Source organism: Lepidochelys kempii, chromosome 6, assembly GCF_965140285.1.
Source record: "Lepidochelys kempii isolate rLepKem1 chromosome 6, rLepKem1.hap1, whole genome shotgun sequence".
In the NCBI taxonomy this organism is placed as follows: Eukaryota; Metazoa; Chordata; order Testudines; family Cheloniidae; genus Lepidochelys; species Lepidochelys kempii.
The window spans coordinates 70,327,486-70,347,502 of NC_136385.1; the positions used below are offsets into that span (position 1 = coordinate 70,327,486).

The 20,017-nt window shown below is 44.2% G+C and overlaps 2 protein-coding genes across 19 annotated transcripts in view; one reads left to right on the top strand and one right to left on the bottom strand.

Annotated features, from left to right (window-relative positions):
* Positions 1–7,466: 7,466 nt before the first annotated feature.
* HAUS2 (HAUS augmin like complex subunit 2) lies at positions 7,467–18,729 on the bottom strand. The gene is made up of 6 exons (XM_073348644.2): positions 18,171–18,729; positions 13,010–13,102; positions 11,410–11,479; positions 10,227–10,359; positions 8,204–8,312; positions 7,467–8,074 (listed from the first exon to the last, which is right to left on the bottom strand). Exons 1-6 carry the CDS (start codon positions 18,375–18,377, stop codon positions 7,916–7,918), a joined length of 771 nt encoding a protein of 256 aa, XP_073204745.2. The 5' UTR covers positions 18,378–18,729; the 3' UTR covers positions 7,467–7,915.
* LRRC57 (leucine rich repeat containing 57) overlaps positions 18,351–20,017 on the top strand; it is a 49,276-nt gene continuing 47,609 nt past the window's right edge. For 4 of the 18 annotated variants that reach the window (XR_012159444.2, XR_012159445.2, XR_012159446.2 and 1 more), the window contains exons 1-2: positions 18,360–18,510; positions 19,704–19,887. Coding sequence is in view for 8 of the 18 variants with exons in the window: in XM_073348636.1 (XP_073204737.1) it covers positions 19,804–19,887 (84 nt within the window). In the remaining 10 variants the exon portion in view is untranslated. The other 14 variants (XM_073348639.2, XM_073348629.2, XM_073348628.2 and 11 more) reach the window with 14 other exon arrangements.

The following is a 20,017-nucleotide window of genomic DNA, read 5'->3' on the forward strand; positions in this document are numbered from 1 at the left end:
AATGACCGGGAGGAGAGGTGGAGGGCTGAAGAGAGTAAGTGGCGGGCTGAAGAGAGTAAGTGGCGGGCTGAAGACAGGGCTGAAGCTCAAATGTGGCGGCAGCGTGATGAGAGGAGGCAGGATTCAATGCTGAGGCTGCTGCAGGACCAAACCAGAATGCTCCAGTGTATGGTTGAGCTGCAGCAAAGGCAGCTGGAGCACAGACTGCCACTGCTGCCCCTCTGTAACCAACCGCCCTCCTCCCCAAGTTCCATAGCCTCCACACCCAGACGCCCAAGAACGCGGTGGGGGGCCTCCGGCCAACCAGCCACTCCACAACAGAGGATTGACCAAAAAAAAGAAGGCTGTCATTCAATAAATTTTAAAGTTGTAAACTTTTGAAGTGCTGTGTTTAAAGTGCTGTGTGGCATTTTCCTTCCCTCCTCCACCACCCCTCCTGGGATACCTTGGTAGTCATCTCCCTATTTGTGTGATGAATGAATAACGAATGCATGACTGTGAAGCAGCAATGACTTTATTGCCTCTGCAAGCGGTGATTAAAGGGAGGAGGGGAGGGTGGTTAGCTTACAGGGAAGTAGAGTGAACCAAGGGGCGGGGGGTTTCATCAAGGAGAAACAAACAGAACTTTCACACTGTAGCCTGGCCAGTCATGAAACTGGTTTTCAAAGCTTCTCTGATGCGTACCGCGCCCTCCTGTGCTCTTCTAACCGCCCTGGTGTCTGGCTGCGCGTAACCAGCAGCTAGGCGATTTGCCTCAACCTCCCACCCCGCCATAAACGTCTCCCCCTTACTCTCACAGATATTGTGGAGCACACAGCAAGCAGTAATAACAGTGGGAATATTGGTTTCGCTGAGGTCTAAGCGAGTCAGTAAACTGCGCCAGCGCGCCTTTAAACGTCCAAATGCACATTCTACCACCATTCTGCACTTGCTCAGCCTGTAGTTGAACAGCTCCTGACCACTGTCCAGGCTGCCTGTGTACGGCTTCATGAGCCATGGCATTAAGGGGTAGGCTGGGTCCCCAAGGATACATATAGGCATTTCAACATCCCCAACAGTTATTTTCTGGTCTGGGAAGAAAGTCCCTTCCTGCAGCTTTTGAAACAGACCAGAGTTCCTGAAGATGCGAGCGTCATGCACCTTTCCCGGCCATCCCACGTTGATGTTGGTGAAATGTCCCTTGTGATCCACCAGAGCTTGCAGCACTATCGAAAAGTACCCCTTGCGGTTTATGTACTCGCCGGCTTGGTGCTCTGGTGCCAAGATAGGGATATGGGTTCCGTCTATAGCCCCACCACAGTTAGGGAATCCCATTGCAGCAAAGCCATCCACTATGACCTGCACATTTCCCAGGGTCACTACCCTTGATATCAGCAGATCTTTGATTGCGTGAGCTACTTGCATCACAGCAGCCCCCACAGTAGATTTGCCCACTCCAAATTGATTCCCAACTGACCGGTAGCTGTCTGGCGTTGCAAGCTTCCACAGGGCTATCGCCACTCGCTTCTCAACTGTGAGGGCTGCTCTCATCCTGGTATTCATGCGCTTCAGGGCAGGGGAAAGCAAGTCACAAAGTTCCATGAAAGTGCCCTTACACATGCGAAAGTTTTGCAGCCACTGGGAATCGTCCCAGACCTGCAACACTATGCGGTCCCACCAGTCTGTGCTTGTTTCCCGAGCCCAGAATCGGCGTTCCACAGCATGAACCTGCCCCATTAGCACCATGATGCATGCATTGTCAGGGCCCATGCTTTCAGAGAAATCTGTGTCCATGTCCTGATCACTCACGGGACCGCGCTGACGTCGCCTCCTCGCCCGGTATCGCGTTGCCATGTTCTGGTGCTGCATATACTGCTGGATAATGCGTGTGGTGGTTGATGTGCTCCTAATTGCCAAAATGAGCTCAGCGGCCTCCATGCTTGCCTTGGTATGGCGTCCGCACAGAAAAAAGGCACGGAACGATTGTCTGCCGTTGCTCTGACGGAGGGAGGGGCGATTGACGACACGGCTTACAGGGTTGGCTTCAGGGAGCTAAAATCAACAAAGGGTGTGCCTGTACACCAAGGAGTATTTCAGGCAGGACTGCACGGAGGGTTCCAATAAGAAATGGTGCACCAAAGTTATCGTTGTTATTGGAACAAGGAGGTTAGCCTGGCCTCTGATTGATACATGGCTAGATTAACCTCGCTGCGCCTTCTCTGTGACTGACTGCAGTGTGATCTAGACAGGGGAGGAGGAAAATGAGTACAAAACAAATCTGGTCTATTTCTTGTTCTGACCCACTCCATCTATCCTTTACATCTTTGGCTGGCAGCAGACAAAAAAGGCGTGAAATGATTGTCTGCCCTTGCTTTCACGGGGGGAGGGAGGGTGGGAACGGGGTCCTGACGATATGTACCCAGAACCACCCGCGACAATGTTTTAGCCCCATCAGGCATTGGGATATCAACCCAGAATTCCAATGGGCAGCGGAGACTGCGGGAACTGTGGGATAGCTACCCACAGTGCAACGCTCCGGAAGTCGACACTTGCCTCGGTACTGTGGAAGCGCTCCGCCAAGTTAATGCACTTAATGCACTTAGAGCATTTTCTGTGGGGACACACACACTCGAATATATAAAACCGATTTCAAAAAAACCGACTTCTATAAATTCGACCTAATTTCGTAGTGTAGACATACCCTAAGGTGCCACAAGTACTCCTCTTCTGTTTGCGAATACAGACTAACACGGCTGTTACTCTGAAACCTGACATTCATTATTGTTCACCTATGGACTACCTGACTTATCAATTTTTTCTGGTTTTATTTTTAAATTTTATAAATGTTTCCATGTAGTTTGTGTATTTCTGCAGGATGCAATATATTTACTGGCAGTTAACAGCTCTGGAAGAATGAAATATCTGTGGTATTGAGCCACCTAATGGCTGACTTACTCTGAATCCTTAATTTCTTGTAACAGCCGTGTTAGTCTGTATTCGCAAAAAGAAAAGGAGTACTTGTGGCACCTTAGAGACTAACCAATTTATTTGAGCATGAGCTTTCGTGAGCTACAGCTCACTTCATCGGATGCATCCGATGAAGTGAGCTGTAGCTCACGAAAGCTCATGCTCAATAAATTGGTTAGTCTCTAAGGTGCCACAAGTACTCCTTTTCTTTTTAAGAAATTAAGGAGTTTGATTTAATAATTCAAGCAGCTTGTTTAAAACAAAACAAAAACAAAACACGCAAGCTGGATAAAAGAAAGAATCTGATTTGCCATCAAGGATTCTGATCCTTGTGTGACAGGGTGGGATACGTCTGTATTTAATTATGAACTCCAGTTTGTACTATGTGTTGAACAGAAGCCCTCAGACAACCTATTGTACTGCATACCAGACAGCTCTGCTGCCCAAGAAACGTGCTTGACCTCACTGAAGGACTATCACTGAGATGCCATCAAGACTGCAATCTGGAGCCACCAACTTTGACTGCCTCTCAACCGCAGGCCTACCTCTGCCAAACAACAATTTTCTACACCAGGACCCCACAGATGGGGCAAACATGGCAATATTGGAAGAGGGGGTGTGGGGAGGCTGGAGCGTCTCACCTAAGCACATGACATGGAGGAGACACCCTATTTAAGAGCAGGGCTCTGCTTTATGCAGGGGTGTCTGACCATCACCAAATGAAGAAGGACTTGCAGGAGAAGGGGGGTCTCTGCCCAGGCTCAAATGGTGACAAACCTTAAACTCACAGAAGGGGTGAGATCAGGCACAGGGAGGATGCATCTCAGGACTTTTCTTGTTTTCAAAGAGCTGTGACTCTCAAGTGCTTTAAGAGTATTGTTCCTGTGATTATGACATTCCTTTGCTAAGGCACTAATCTTTGCCTTCTGGCATGTTGTCTCCGAAAAGGTTAAACTTGAAGCCCTGAGTGCCCACAGCCTAAAAATTGAGTTCAGGGGAAGCACCTGGGAAGGTCTCAGACATTGATTGTGGAGTCTAGTGTGACTAGTTGGCAGTACCCAACATCCTAAAGAGGAGTGTCATACAAGATGTTTGAGCCTGTGAATGTGCCCTACAGTTTCAGAGCTAGCAACAGTGACTAGACCAGACCCAAACCCAGTTGGCCTGAAAGCATCTGGAAGGGTCCCATATGCTTTCATGCCAGCTGGGTTTGGGTCTGGTCTAGTCACTGTTGCTCACTCTGAAACATTGGGGCACACTTGCAACAGACTGGTGACTGTACAGTGGAATACGGGGTCAGGTTGTAAACATGGAGATGTGTCATTGTGATTCAGGGGGATTAGGGCAGTTTTATTTCTCCTATTCTAATGTGACAATTTCTGGAACAAAAATCTACTATTACTGTAGTAGTGATCAATGTCTCAATGTCAAGTTGGCAGCCAGTATCAAGCGGAGTGCCCTAGGGGCCAGTCTTGGGGCCAGTTTTGTTCAACATCTTTATTAATGATCTGGATGATGGGATGAATTGCACCCTCAGCAAGTTCGCAGATGACACTAAACTGGGGGGAGAGGTAGACACACTGGAGGGAAGGGATAGGGTCCAGAGTGACCTAGACAAATTGGAGGATTGGGCCAAAAGAAATCTGATGAGGTTCAAGGACAAGTGCAGAGTCCTGCACTTAGGAAGAAGAATCCTATGCACCTCTACAGGCTGCGGACCAACTGGCTAAGCAGCAGTTCTGCAGAAAAGGACCTGGGGATTATAGTGGACAAGAAGCTGGATATGAATCAGCAGTGTGCTCTTGTTGCCAAGAAGGCCAATGGCATATTGGGCTGTATTAGTAGGAGCGTTGCCAGCAGATCGAGGGAGGTGATTATTCCCCTCCATTCGGCACTGGTGAGACCACACCTGGAGTATTGTGTCCAGTTTTGGTATCCCCACTACAGAAAGGATGTGGACAAATTGGAGAGAGTCGAGCAGAGAGCAACAAAAATGATTAGGGGGCTGGGGCACATGATTTACGAGGAGAGGCTGAGGTAACTGGGGTTATTTAGTCTGCATAGTTAGGCATCTCCCACTAGTGATATCCAGGGACAATGCTAACATAATCTCTATTTACACTAGTCATAAAACAGAGTCAAAAAGGATTTATTATTCTAATTGTAATGCAGCATGATAGTTATTTTGTAAAGGGAAACGTTCTATCTCCAAGTCATTTGTTCCTTATGGAATCTTAGTCAGCATGCTTTTTCCATCTCAGTTAATCCATGAACAGTCATTAAACTGAATGCATCCGATGAAGTGAACTCTAGCTCACAAAAGCTTATGCTCAAATAAATTTGTTAGTCTCTAAGGTGCTACAAGTACTCCTTTTCTTTTTGCGAATACCAACTAACACGGCTGCTACTCTGAAACCAGTCATTAAACTAGGATTACTTCTAATGGTTACTCTATGAGAAGAGGCTTAATACTTGGTGATACTGTCCTTTAAAAACTAATTTATTATATTGCAATTATACACCCCTCCTACTAATGTGCATCCCCAGTTTATTTCTCACTTATAGCCTATGTGAGGTAACACCACATGGAGCTTTACAAGTTCAGAGCACTTTACAAGCACAACCTAACAACAACATGGACAGAAGGTGTAGGATAAATATGAAATTAAATAATTAAGAGTTATCTTAGTTTGGTAAGGAAATATATATGTGTTGTAAACAAAGGTCCTGACTAGCAAGTAGACAGAAGGCCTTGAAAATTATAAATTACAAGGCCAGAAGGAATGAAGTAGGGAGGATGTCTTGTTCAAAGAATAATGAGGTAAGGGGAAGTTTCTACAAAGAAGACCTTTGACCAATAAGGGTGATTGCAGATGGTTTTAGATAAGACAAAAGGAATGTCTTAAAATGAGCCAATATGGCCCTTCCCAGTCCACACACTAGTGTTAAACCCTGTGTGAATCTAGGTGCAATGGAAAGCTATTGGGCAGCAAGAAGGAGGAAAGGACAGGCCTTGGGAAGAAAGGAGGTTATAAATTTTATCTGGATTAAGACTGGAAATAAGGGTGAACTGTCTCAAAATTGTTTTTTAGTGGAAGTCAGTAATTGGCAATGAGATCACTTGTTTGTTAAAGGATATAAAAAAGTAAACACTTAAACGGTTCCTGGAAACACCTCCATTTTGCCTCTTTCTTGCCCAAAGTGCTAGACTATACAAAAAAAAAAAATAGGGGTGGGGGGAGGGAGTGACAGGCAACAAATCTGTCGGAAAGGCAGTTAAGCATTGTGTAGCTGCAATTTGCCTTATCCCTGGTTTTGTCCTCACTAATAATAAAGAAATAGTGTAGTGGAAAAACAGATTTTTAGCCTTGTAGAGTGAAACCTCCTATTTATCTACAGAAACAGCACAATTAAAGCTAGCATCCTCTTCTCCACCTGCTCCTGGGGGAATTTTGTGCCACTGCACGTGTGCAGAATTATGTCCCCTGCAGATTTCTTTGCTTCCCTGCAGAAAAATGACTTTCTGACAGGGAAGCTGCAAGAGCAGTCACGCAGAACTTCCTAGCAGGGCAAGTATATAATTTCAGGCATCTGGAGCAGCCAGCAGAGAGGTAAATCTACATTTGAAAATATCATTTCCAACATTTAGATTTCACCTTCACATTTTGAAGGTGAAATCTAAATGTTGGAAATGATACTTTCAAATGCATTGCTCTAATCTTTCAAACAGAATTAAAAAAAGGGGGGGGGGAGGGAGTGGCTGGCAACAAATCAAATGGAATACCTAGACGTTCATCTGAGCTACAGGTGGTTAGGTTTTACATTCTGTTCAGAGGGTGAGCTCTACAGAAGAGCTGAAGACCTAGCAGTCACATACCTGCTGCAGAGCTCCACTGACAACACCATTAAAGAACTGGAGGGAAGAGTGGCATACATACTGGAAAGTCTAAGTTACCGGAAGCACAAATGTGTTTGTAACTTCACAAGAATCAAAGATTGTAAGATCTTCCTTAGTTTGTAAGTTCTTTGAGAGGTTTTTTTTTTGTTCTGGGGATCCTAGGTGCTATAGCATGTCTTGCTGTAGAAGAGGTGTAATTCATAAAGTCAAAATGGCTGAGAAATTAAAAACTGGATGGCAACAGGCAGCAAATCCCAGTTATTATTCAAATCTGGAGATATTCTGAACATAACAAGCCCTCAACCACACTTCTAGGTGCTTCAATTGCTTTACACTGACAAAGTAAAATTTTAGGCTTCAGAGTGAAATTCTTGGACTCTTATTATATAGACGAATAATTAAATAATCAGTAAAGAACAACTTGTTATGGATTAACTGAGTATTTTGTGGGAGGCACTGGGAACAGTCTCCTTCAAGAGAAAGCTGGATCTCATAGGTACCTTCCTTCACTTTCAAAGCATTTGACAGAAGATACTTTAAAAATGAGTGAGCATTGAACTACTCCTCCAGATTGTGCTACTGTAGTTTTGGCTACTTTGTAATAAAAATTGTGCACAGAAGCTTAAGTCTCCCATTTTATAGTCTACTATACATTTTTTAAAATTGTTATACTTACAAAGAAAATATAGCATATGATCTCAAAATGCTTGCAGAAACAAGCTTAGTCATTACATCATGTGCTTTAGCCATACTGAAACAGACCTTTTGCATTCTACCTTTAAATGTATGTATGACAGTTCCATTGGCTTGCTTCAAGGAGGTATGTGTGAACATATCAGGAAACTCCAAAGAGGAATTACACCTAAACAATAAGTTCTGTCATTTACAGATCATTGTCCAATTTTAATAATCACTTGTGACCAACTAAAATATCCCTTCTAGAACAGGGAGATATCCAACCATAAAGTCTCTAGTTAGACTAAGGTACAAATATACTGCTGCTATCACACAGGACTGGTAAAAAACAGAGCTTTCAACTGGTCATCTTTTCTTCTGCACAAATAAGATGTTTTATGGTGAAACTAAGCTTCTGAAGCTAGGATCTGATTCATTAGTGATCTGGGAGTTGTCATAATGGATTCCTTTTTGCATGTCTCTCCACGTCAGTATCTGCTCTGCCAGCTCTTCAGTCTCTGTCACAAGCAAGTTAATTTTTGCCAGAGCATTGTCCTGGAATACAAGATGGGAGTTTCGGGAGTTAGGAGATACTAAAAGGTGGGTTAAGTAATCAAACAATGTAGCATTTTGAGGGAAAGAGCATTACAGGAGATGGGAAAAGGAACCACCTCCACTACTCACCATGTTTTTCATGGTCAGGGGTATCTGAGGGATGCTCCTTATTGTCTGCAAGTGGCTTTCCAGTTTCTCAATGAAGGCCACTGCCAATGTCAATAACTCTGCTACATACCTTTAATTGGGGAAGAAATCCAAAAACAGGTTGTTCAAAATGATGCACAGTTTAATCTTAAGCCTCTCATTCCTGTCTCTCCTTGATTTTTTTCCTCTAACCCCCTTCCACAACAATTGTGGGAATTCCTGACCTCCTGCCTGGAGAGAAAATCTCAGCAGAAACTATACAACTGAATCAGCAATAAAGGCACAGGCTGCAGGAGCATCATCATCTTTGCTTGTCAGCAAATGCTCTCTTTGGTGGCACTCAGTAAATTAAATACATGCCAGTGAAAGACATGGCTAGTTATGAAGAATATGTACCATATATCTATGGGCTTATCCATGTGTGGATGGTGAACAAGCTGCACAGAAGAAAGGAGACTTGGTACTACACTAGAATGTTATTTGGTTTTGGAGACTTGTTCTGAGCATACAACTTAAGCGTTATATGAACCCAGAATTTAAACACATCTGTTTGAAAGATACAAGATCATTTTGATCTTTGTCCAGATCATTTTGAATTTTAATCCCATTCTCCAAAGCACTTGCAACCCCTCCCAGCTTGAGATCATCTGCAAACTTTATAAGTGTACTCTATGCCATTATCTAAATCATTGATGAAGATATTGAACAGAACCAGACGCAGAACCAATCCCTGCGGTTCCCCACTCATTATGCCCTTCCAGCGCGACTGAGAACCAATGAAAACTACACTCTAGGAACTATTTTCCAACCAGTTATGCACATGGTGATTATCCAATTTGTATGCATGTATCATTTCTGTATCTAAAGTTAAGAATATTGACTATGTAACAATTACAACTGAGTGTGGACTTGGGAAACACCCACCAGACAACAGGCCATCAGCCTTGATGGGCCATTAGGAAGAAACAATAAGACTTGGAATATACTAATCTTTCTCCTTCCTGAGAGGCGTTGCTGGGACACTAGTAGGCCATGTGCTCATGTCACCTGGTACTAAACACCATCTTGGACTTCTAGTAAATTTCCTCTAAAAGGAGGGGAGGTCAAGACTGGGAAACAAAAGATTCCCGCCTTATGTAAATCTTAAATAAGGCTGGAGAGTAAGTTGATCTTGGTTCACTCTTTGCTGAATCCAGAATGACTGCTGGAAACACCTAAGGAACAAGGACAAAGGGAAAGGGGGAGGAGTACTGAACCCAGGCTGAAAAAGGGATCTGGTCTGTGACTGAGACACCTGAAGATTTAAGCTGCAAGCAGGGTAGCTAACCTTCAAGAATTTCTGCAACCTGCCCAAAATCAACATTTAGGGTGAGAAATTACTTCTTGAAACCAGTATAATACCTTAAGCTTAGTATGCAGGTTTTGTTTTATTTGCTTAGTAATCCGCTTTATTCTGTTTGCTATCCCTTATAATCACTTAAAATTTACCTTTTATAGTTAATAAACTTATTTCTTGTTTATAATATAACCCAGTTTGTGCAATTCATATCGGGGGGGTGGGGGGGAAGAAGCTGTGCATATCTCTCTCCTCATTGATAGAGAGGGCAAATTTTTATGAGCTTGCGCTGTGCAGACTTTTCTACACACACAAGACAATATTATTTTGGGTTTACGCCCCAAAGGGGGGGTGTGCACTTGAGTGCTGGGCTGGTGCATCCCTACCTGTGCATGTGTGCTGCCAGAGGCCGGAAAGCCTAAATCAGCAAAACAGGGAGAGGGAGCCCAGGCTAGTGGAGAAGGCAGGCTCAGTGAAACCCCAGTACATCAGGTGGCAACAGGTGGGTGCAACCCATCACATTGACTAGCAGCATGAGTTTACTTTAGCAACTTTTTGATACAACAGTTGTGCTCCTCCTACCAGGGGTGATTGTCAGGCAAAAGTAGCTTATTTGGACATGAATACAGGTGCAGGCTACATGCTAACAGCTATTTTCTAAGAACTCACCTGTGGAATACAGCTTCAATAGGCAAGTTCTCTTGACACAAGGGCTTCATTAACCTCTGCCGGAGAGTCCTCTTCTCTTTCAGCACTGCTTCCAAGTGTTTATTCATAACTTGCAGAGCTTGGCATTTCTGAGCTACATAACAGAGGTAAATATCAAAGGGATACTGATTGGAAATTTGACAGGTTTCAGAGGAACAGCCGTGTTAGTCTGTATTCGCAAAAAGAAAAGGAGTACTTGTGGCACCTTAGAGACTAACCAATTTATTTGAGCATGAGCTTTCGTGAGCTACAGCTCACTTCATCAGATGAAGTGAGCTGTAGCTCACGAAAGCTCATGCTCAAATAAATTGGTTAGTCTCTAAGGTGCCACAAGTACTCCTTTTCTGATTGGAAATTGTTTGACCAGTGGAGCAAGAGCAGAAACTCATTCTGCATTGAGTTGACTCAGGTTTTCCAGCAATTTTTCCACTGTGCAAGTGACAGGCTCAGGCTCTGGGAGGATAGCAGTAACCAGACTAGTCCCTGTTGAATGATTTAGGAAGTAGTACTAGGATATGTTCCAAAGAGGCTCAGGACATCTAGTCCTTAAAAAGGTATCACTTTAGTAACAAGCATGGTTTTAAGCAATCTGGTAGCTCCATCTAAAAATCCCTATATGACCTGCACCCTATAGTATTTTAGTAATAAGAATTTCCTTCAGGGTTGTGTCATGGTGGACAAGAAGAAAAGATCCATAAAGACAAAGCAAAGAGGTGATCTTGCCCGAAACTACCAAAATAAAATCCCAAAAGTTCTTCTGAGTGACATTACATATGAATAAAGTATATATATCTGTTGAGTAATTGGGAAGGCAGCAGGTTTATGTGCAGCACTGCTGGGGCACAATGGTTTATGAATGCTCCCAGAACTTCTGCCCCCTGGGGCCTAAGATATTAAGTGGAATACCACAAAGGACACACACATGGTCACTAGTGACATGGAAGGTTCTAGTTGCATTGCTGTGCGAACACCCTTTATTGACTGACCACCCATCATAGCCTCAGGGGCCACTACACACCAGTGGATGACAAGGGCAATGGTGGTGATGAGAAACAGGGAACTCAATGGAGGTGAAACACATTTGATGACATCCAGGTCAAAGAGCCTACAACTAATAATTATTCCCCTGAACACAGCCACTTACTCAGGAAGTATGGGTGAGCAATATCTGCAGTTTCCTTTTCCAGTCCCAGGATTTCAGTTTCCAGGCTCTTCTACAAAAGGCATAAAAAATAGCTATACTTGATTTTCATATGGTTTACTTTGTGTTTACCTATATACCTGTAGATATCCCCCCACCTCCTGAGCATGTATGTATTCAAAATAAGAATACCAAATTCATCCTTCCATGCCTGTAAGAAAATTTTTTTTTAAAACAGATTAGTTTGTATGGTTGTGTTGAGTATCTGTGCACGAAGAGCTGAGTTTTGCATTTAATTCTTAATGCAGTGAAGCTTCTGATCATTTTTATTTCTTCTGGGAATGAGTTCCATTGTCTAAGTCCAGTTCCTGCAAAAGTAAGCTTTCACACTCACAAATCTCTCCCGAGTACCAAACAGTTCCTTGGCTCCAGGGGAACACAGCTGCTTTCATAGGGGTGATCTTGGACAGACCTCTAATTTGATTTATTCAATGGGAAGCCAGTCCAGAATGTGGTTAATGTCTTCACATGCCCCGTGTTGCTAAACAGATGGACTGCTATATATTGTACCAGGTGGAACTTTTTCAGGTTTAATTCCTAGATATTAATTGCAGTATGTGAGCCAGGCAGTCACAAGTGTAAATAGGTTGAGAACCACTGGTCTAACCTCTTCTTCAGCTAAGCCAATGGGCATTTGGCTGTCTGCAGTGCTGTTTGATGGCATGACTTTCCCACTGTTAATGTATGCACTGGATAATTCAGTAGTTAAGCATTACCACCAGACAATAGCAACAACAGAGAAATTCAGAATACATCTCATAAAACTTAAATCTAACAGCCAGTTTAGACAGTAGTGGGAGTCTAAGGAATGGAACTGTAAGAAAGGTACCATTAGGGGATGTATACACATGAAAATTAATCCAGAATAAGCTAGGTTGTGAATTTAAAGAAGATTATTTTAAGATTAACTCTGTGTGGATAGGGAGTCTTATTCTGAATTATTTTAAACCACTTCCAAAAAGGACTAAAGTAATTCAGAATAAGGCACTCTTATTAATTAGAGTATAAAGAGAATTAGAGAATAAGAGTATCCACACATGGAGCTAACCAAGAATAGCTCCCTGTGTAGAGACGCCCTTATTTTGTTAAAGTGGAAGTGGTCCAGTTGCCTATAAATACAACAGCGCACGAAAAAACAGTTGTTGTTTGCTGATCTGAGGAGAACAGATGTTCAGATCTGTTTCCCCAGTTTCTTCAAGAAGATTTAGAGAAAGTTTGTTCACCAGATACAACGGGTTGCATCTTTGCAATTATTATGAAAGAAAGGAATTTTATATGGGTCTCTCTTTCCTTTGTGGTAATTCATTAAATTGTGACAAAGCTACCAACTGTTAAAAACTAAATTACTAACAACACCTGCCATTATATTTTACATATTATTTCTCTTCTCCAGCCTGCTTTATGCTTTCTACTATATAATGGTAAAAACACAGCATAAAAATGTGCTTTCTACATGGAGGGGGCAGTACAAAGGTAAAGAACAGTTAGCATGTTGTCTTTCCCATCATATAGAAATATGCACCCCTGATACCGATGGATTTACCTGGTTTATTTCAGCTCGGATGTCTGCAATTTTCTCTACCTCAGTGAGGTGCACAAAGCATGGGGCTTGTTTAGCAGATAAATCCAACATCTCCTATTAAGGAACAACAAGAGAGGGTGGTACCAGGTCAGTAGCAATAAGAAGTCACAGCAATTAGAACATTTTCAAGGTTATCAAGAATATTAGTGCAACTAGCAGGGTCTTTCTATGTGTTGCATTAAGTTTCTCCTAACAATGATTTGGGAAACATAAATCTTGCATAGGCAGCTGAGGAAACATTTCAGAAGGACAAAAATGGACTTACAAAAATAAAAATTCTACAAAGTCCTTATAAAAGAGTTTGGGAGCATCCTCCTTAAAGATTTGTTGTTTAAATCTATGGCATTGGAATGCACCTAAAGACAGAAGTTTACACTTTAGAAGTATAAACAAGAGGAAGGGATACAGTCATCCCTGGCATGGACAGTCAACATTCAAAATTGAATGAAATTCATCAAACACAGCCGGGAGGGATTTCTCTCTTCTCTCCCCTTTCAATTTTAACATTGTTTCTATCAGCATAAACATGGATTTATTATAACTGGCATCTTATTTGAAGACACACATTGTACTTTAAGGGGGAAAAAAATAACTAAACCCTCCAAACCAATGTACTAGGAAGTAGCATGGCTAGTGGAGAAGGCACTGAATCAGAAGACCAGAGTTCAATTCCCAGCTATGCCACTGATGTGCTGTATCACCTTAGGCAAAGCACTTTACCGCTCTATATCTCAGTTTTCCCTTCCTCCTTTTGTCTATTTAGATTCTATTCTATATAATTTCTTATACCATGCTCATCACCATAGCACTTGAGCGACTTCCAGTAGTGTATTAAATAATGTGACTAACATGCCACAGGTTTGTTCTTTCATTTTCTCTCCTAGGGGAAGAAGTGTATGCAGTGTTCCTTTTGGAATTTATATACTGTATTCACATTCACACACACCTCTGTGTTTATATTAGAGATGGCAAGGTCAGAGCAATGCTTCTTGCAAGGTGTGAAAGGTGGTAAGGTTTGGGATGGTCCTTAGTTACAGTGAAGTTCATTCCACAATCTTGGGTCAAGCACCAAGAACACTCAGTCCGATTGTGAGAGCCTGTCTACACTTACAGTGCTGCAGCAGCATAGCAGCACCAGTGCAGCTCTACCGCTGTGGTGCTTAGTGAAGACACTACTATGCTGACAGGAGACCTTCTCCTGTCAGCACAGGAACTCCAGCTCTCCGAGAAGCAGAGGAGAGGAAAGCCCTTCCATCAACAGAGTGCTGTCTACATCAAGGGTTACGTTGGTATAACTCTGTCACTCAGGGGTGTGGATTTTCCACATTCCTAAGCAACAGTTATACCAACCTAAGTTTGTAGTATAGACAAGGGCTAAGCTCTTTAGGGATGGTCTCTTACTATCTGTTTCCATGGCTCTTAGTACAGTAGGGCCCCCAACTTTGTTGGAGTTTCCAGGTGCTACTATAATTCAAATAATAAAAATAATTCAATAAAGTGATTGTGAAAGGACTTATGCAACAAGCAAGATTATGCTACAAACAAGGTCCTTTGTTTTTTGTTTAAAATTTCCCAAAAACGTGTCAGTGTTTATTACAAAAAAAAAAAACCAACAACAAAAAAAACAGGTGAAAAACTGTGCAAAATTAACTTCACAGTTTTCTAGGAAAATATCAGGGTTAATATTGGGGGAAGGGAGAACAGAAAAAAGGCACAAAGAGAAAAGTAAGAGTATTTTAAGTAAGGACAGTTTAATGCTGTGGTTTATTTCATGAACAGTACATTAACAGTATGTACACATGTACGTGTATCTTCCGCTACATTGTCTTACTTTAAGAGACAGCCTAACATTTACACTTAGACTAATTTATTATTAACAAACCTAGCTACCTAATTAATATACTGAAATTTCTTAACACTCAATATTTCCATGTAATTGAGTGGTCCAAAATTCAGGTGAAAATTGGAAAAACATGCATAATAGCTTTTGTAAAAGCCAGGAATTTTTTGTTAAAAACTGAAAACAAAGGGCCTTAGCTACAAATAGGTTTCAGAGTAACAGCCGTGTTAGTCTGTATTCGCAAAAAGAAAAGGAGTACTTGTGGCACCTTAGCGACTAACCAATTTATTTGAGCATGAGCTTTTGTGAGCTACAGCTCACTTCATCGGATGCCAATGCAATCCGATGAAGTGAGCTGTAGCTCACGAAAGCTCATGCTCAAATAAATTGGTTAGTCTCTAAGGTGCCACAAGTACTCCTTTTCTTTTAGCTACAAATAGTAACCCTGAACATGAACCTCTGTGCAGGCATCTGTCCACATGGCTCTCTGCACAGGATTGATAGGGAGATTAAATTTAACAGGAGTACTTGAAAGTGGAGGCATAGATCTATTAGACTATTTTGACAGTACAGATACAGGAATAAATGGAACCATTACACTTTATCCCTACGTTCCAAGTTCCAAAAGCAGAATCAATGCTGCCCATTTAGATCTAGCACCTTCTGTTGACATTCATATTGTGCAAATGAAACCCTAGTAGCAGAAAGCCATCCAGAAGCAAATACCTGGGGGCACAGCAGACAACCACAGTGAGCAAATGTGTTCTAACTCAGCCTCTGAACATTTTTTATTTTTATGTTCAAAAAAGATCTAAGGAGCTAAAGAAGATCAAGAACTACAGAACAAAGCCTAAAAAAAGTTAGCTCTCCTAAAGCCTGTAATAGCAATCTGTTTTTTAGAGCAGACGTCTACGTTTGCCACAGGCAATCCAGAGTGTAATCAGTGCTTAATGTAGGTTTCAGAGCACCAGCCGTGTTAGTCTGTATCCGCAAAAAGAAAAGGAGTACTTGTGGCACCTTAGAGACTAACAAATTTATTTGAGCATAAGCTTTCGTGAGCTACAGCTCACTTCATCGGATGCATTCAGTGGAAAATACAGAGGGGAGATTTTATATACACAGAGAACATGAAACCATGGGTGTTACCATACACGCTGTAACGAGAGTGATCACTTAACGTGAGCAATTATCAGCAGGAGAGAAAAAAACAAAATAAAACAAAAAAAACCTTTTGTAGTGATAATCAAGGTGGGCCATTTCCAGCAATTCACATTTGGGGACAATGTATACCTTCAAATCAGCCGCACTGCTATGGGTACCCACATTAGCCCCATAGTATGCCAACATTTTTACGGCAGACTTAGAACAACGCTTCCTCAGCTCTCATCCCCTAATGCCCCTACTCTACTTGCACTACATTGATTACATCTTCATCATCTGGACCCATGGAAAAGAAGCCCTTGAGGAATTCCACCATCATTTCAACAATTTCCATCCCACCATCAACCTCAGCCTGGACCAGTCCACACAAGAGATCCACTTCCTGGACACTACAGTGCTAATAAGCGATGGTCACATTACCATCACCCTACACCGGAAACCTACTGATGCTATACTTACCTACATGCCCCCAGCTTTCATCCAGACCACACCACACGATCCATTGTCTACAGCCAAGCTCTACGATACAACCGCATTTTCTCCAACCCCTCAGACAGAGACAAACACCTACAAGATCTCTATCAAGCATTCTTACAACTACAATACCCACCTGCTGAAGTGAAGAAACAGACTGACAGAGCCAGAAGAGTACCCAGAAGTCACCTACTACAGGACAGGCCCAACAAAGAAAATAACAGAACACCACTAGCCATCACCTTCAGTCCCCAACTAAAGCCTCTCCAGCGCATCATCAAGGATCTACAACCTATCCTGAAGGACGACCCATCACTCTCACAGATCTTGGGAGACAGGCCAGTCCTTGCTTACAGACAGCCCCCCAACCTGAAGCAAATAGTCACCAGCAACCACACACCACACAAGAGAACCACTAACCCAGGAACCTATCCTTGTAACAAAGCCCGTTGCCAACTGTGCCCACATATCTATTCGGGGACACCATCACAGGGCCTAATCACATCAGCCACACTATCAGAGGCTCGTTCACCTGCACATCTACCAATGTGATATATGCCATCATGTGCCAGCAATGCCCCTCTGCCATGTACATTGGCCAAACCGGACAGTCTCTATGTAAAAGAATAAATGGACACAAATCAGATGTCAAGAATTATAACATTCAAAAACCAGTTGGAGAACACTTCAATCTCTCTGATCACTTGATTACAGACCTAAAAGTGGCAATTCTTCCACAAAAAAAATTTCAAAACCAGACTCCAACGAGAGACTGTTGAATTGGAATTAATTTGCAAACTGGACACCATTAAATTAGGCTTGAATAAAGACTGGGAGTGGATGTGTCATTACACAAAGTAAAACTATTTCCCCATGTTTATTCCCCCTCCCTCCCCCCACTGTTCCTCAGACGTTCTTGTCAACTGCTGGAAATGGCCCACCTTCATCATCATTACAAAAGGTCTGGGCGCACCCCCACCCCCGGGGCTCTCCTGCTGGTAATAGCTCACCTTACCTGACCACTCTCGTTACAGCGTGTATGGTAACCAACCCATTGTTTCATGTTCTCTGTGTATATAAATCTCACCTCTGTATTTTCCACTGAATGCATCCGACGAAGTGAGCTGTAGCTCACGAAAACTTATGCTCAAATAAATTTTTTAGTTTCTAAGGTGCCATAAGTCCGCCTTTTCTTAGTGCTTAATTTGTAACGCAAGAGGTGCGGGAGCTCGAGGAATTTTTTTACATTCATAACTAGTACAACAAGCCCAGAGGTGCTGGGGCTATGACCTGCCAAGCCTAGAGGACTCTCAGTCCTGCCACAAATTAAGCACTGCCTGTAACGCTCTTTAGGGGATGGGGGACAAGTAGCCGCTCACACCACGCCAGACGGGGGCCTGCTCCAGCCTGGAGAGTGCCGGTGTCATCCACCCGGCCGGGCCAGGGCAGAGCCTGCTACGCTGCCCGCTGTGGAGATGGCCCCTACTCGGGGCGCTGACGGTGGGGGCCGGACACCCACAGCTGGAAACCGGGGCGGCGGCGCAGCCGCTGCTCTCCCGGGGGCGAAGGTCCCCCACGGGCGCGTTCGCGGAAGGGCCGCGCGGTTCCCCGGGAGAGGGGCCATGGCCCAGCCCCACCGCTCCTTACCTGGGTCACCACACCCGCCGCCAGGCACTTGGCCAGCACCAGCCCCGCGGCTGTGGGCTGAGCCGCGTCCCAAGGGTTCGAACAGGCCATCGCCGCCTTCGCGTCCAAACCTGCCGCGCGCGCCCGCCCTCGCGCCGGAAGCTCCGCCCCCGCGCCGCTCAGGCTGGGGGCGAAGCCACGCCCCCTTCGCCATGCTGTGTGTGGCATGTCTGGAGCGGCGCTGGCGGCTGTGTTGCCGCCATGTTGGATGTGTCCTGTCGAGGGGCGCTGGCCTGGTTTCCGGTTCCGGGGCTCGCGGCGGGTGGGTGACTTCTCACGCCCAGCCGGACCCGGTCCGTGGGTGGGTGGAGACGCGCGATGGGGAGTTAGAGCCGCGGCTGGGAGAGAGGGCGGCGGCGGTAGGTGGGGAAGGTCTTCGGCCTGGCAGTCGCTGGGGCCGCAGCCGGGGAGGGTGTGTGAGGTGCCCCGGAGACACCGGCTGCATGGGCCTGTGGCGCCCCCTGCCCCGAGCGGCGGCTCCGCTGGCCGGGCGAGACGGGGGCAGCGCCGCCGGCGGCCGATGGGCTCTGACGGGGGGCGGCGGCGTGAGGCGTCTCTGACTCTGTTACGCAGCCCGAAGCGGAGCCGCCTTTGGGCCTCCTCCCAGAAGGACTGGCCCGTGCCGGGAGCTCGGACTGGCTGGAGCTGCTCGAGCTCCTGGCGGTGGGTGACTAGCTTAATCAGTCACCCTCCTTCCCCCTTGATACCGTAGAACCCAGGGGCGGCTGTTCCGTGGGTTTTAACTGGACACTGTCCCTATCAGGTGCTGAACTGTACGAATTCCTACAGTTATGTAACCAGATTATCTGAATCCTCTACGAGACTGAGGGATCGAAGACCATGTCTTCGCTATGGGCGCTACTGTGGCATAGCCATAGCGCCCTAGTTGTGCTGCTGTAGCCAGACTACAGGGACAGGAGTGGTTTTTCCATCACTGTAGGAACTCCACCTCCCTGAGCTACTGGTAGCTAGATTGATGGGAGCATTCTTCCATTGACCTTTAAACCGGGGTTTAGGTTGGCCTAGCTGTAGCACATAGATGTGGATTTTTCACACCCCTGAGTGCTGTAGCCATGTCCACCTAAGTTTTAAATGCAGACCAAGCCTAACATATTGAATTCATGAAGCACTAATGCAATCAGACAAGTGTGCATGCGTATGAGTGATATAGTAACTGCTGTGGCATTACCCCACTATAATTTATCTTGACTAAAGTTTGTAGTGTACACATGGCTTAGTCTGACACTTAGATCTTGTCTTGCACTATTGCATGCTTCCCAACTTCCATGCCATTAATTTAGCATTCAGACAACTCTAAATGAAGGCATCTTAGTATGACAAATCGGGTTAATCTTATTAAGACCTATATTTTGTTAACTAGGGATAAGAAATACAGCTTGATACGTTAAGCATACCATTCAACATGTCCAGGTGAGCCATCATGGAAGAAAACTCTTATGCACAAAATGACTTTGTAAATTTGCTTTTTAACAGGAAAATTGGGTTCATGTAATCCAGTGCAGCGTGATTGAGAGAGACTGGACTGGGTTTGTGCCTTAAACAAAATCTGTATACTTGACACAAGACCAGCAAGATGGGAAATAGTGCCTTAAAAGCTCACTTGGAGACAGCCCAGAAAACAGGCGTGTTCCAGCTAACTGGAAAGGGTCTGTCTGAGGTAGTAGAACTCTTTGGCTACACATGTACATGACTAATTGTCATAAGCAGGGACTCTATCTTCCTGTTTGGTAAAGTGCCATGAGCATTAATTGTGCTGTATAAATAATGCTTCAGGCACCTCACTGTTG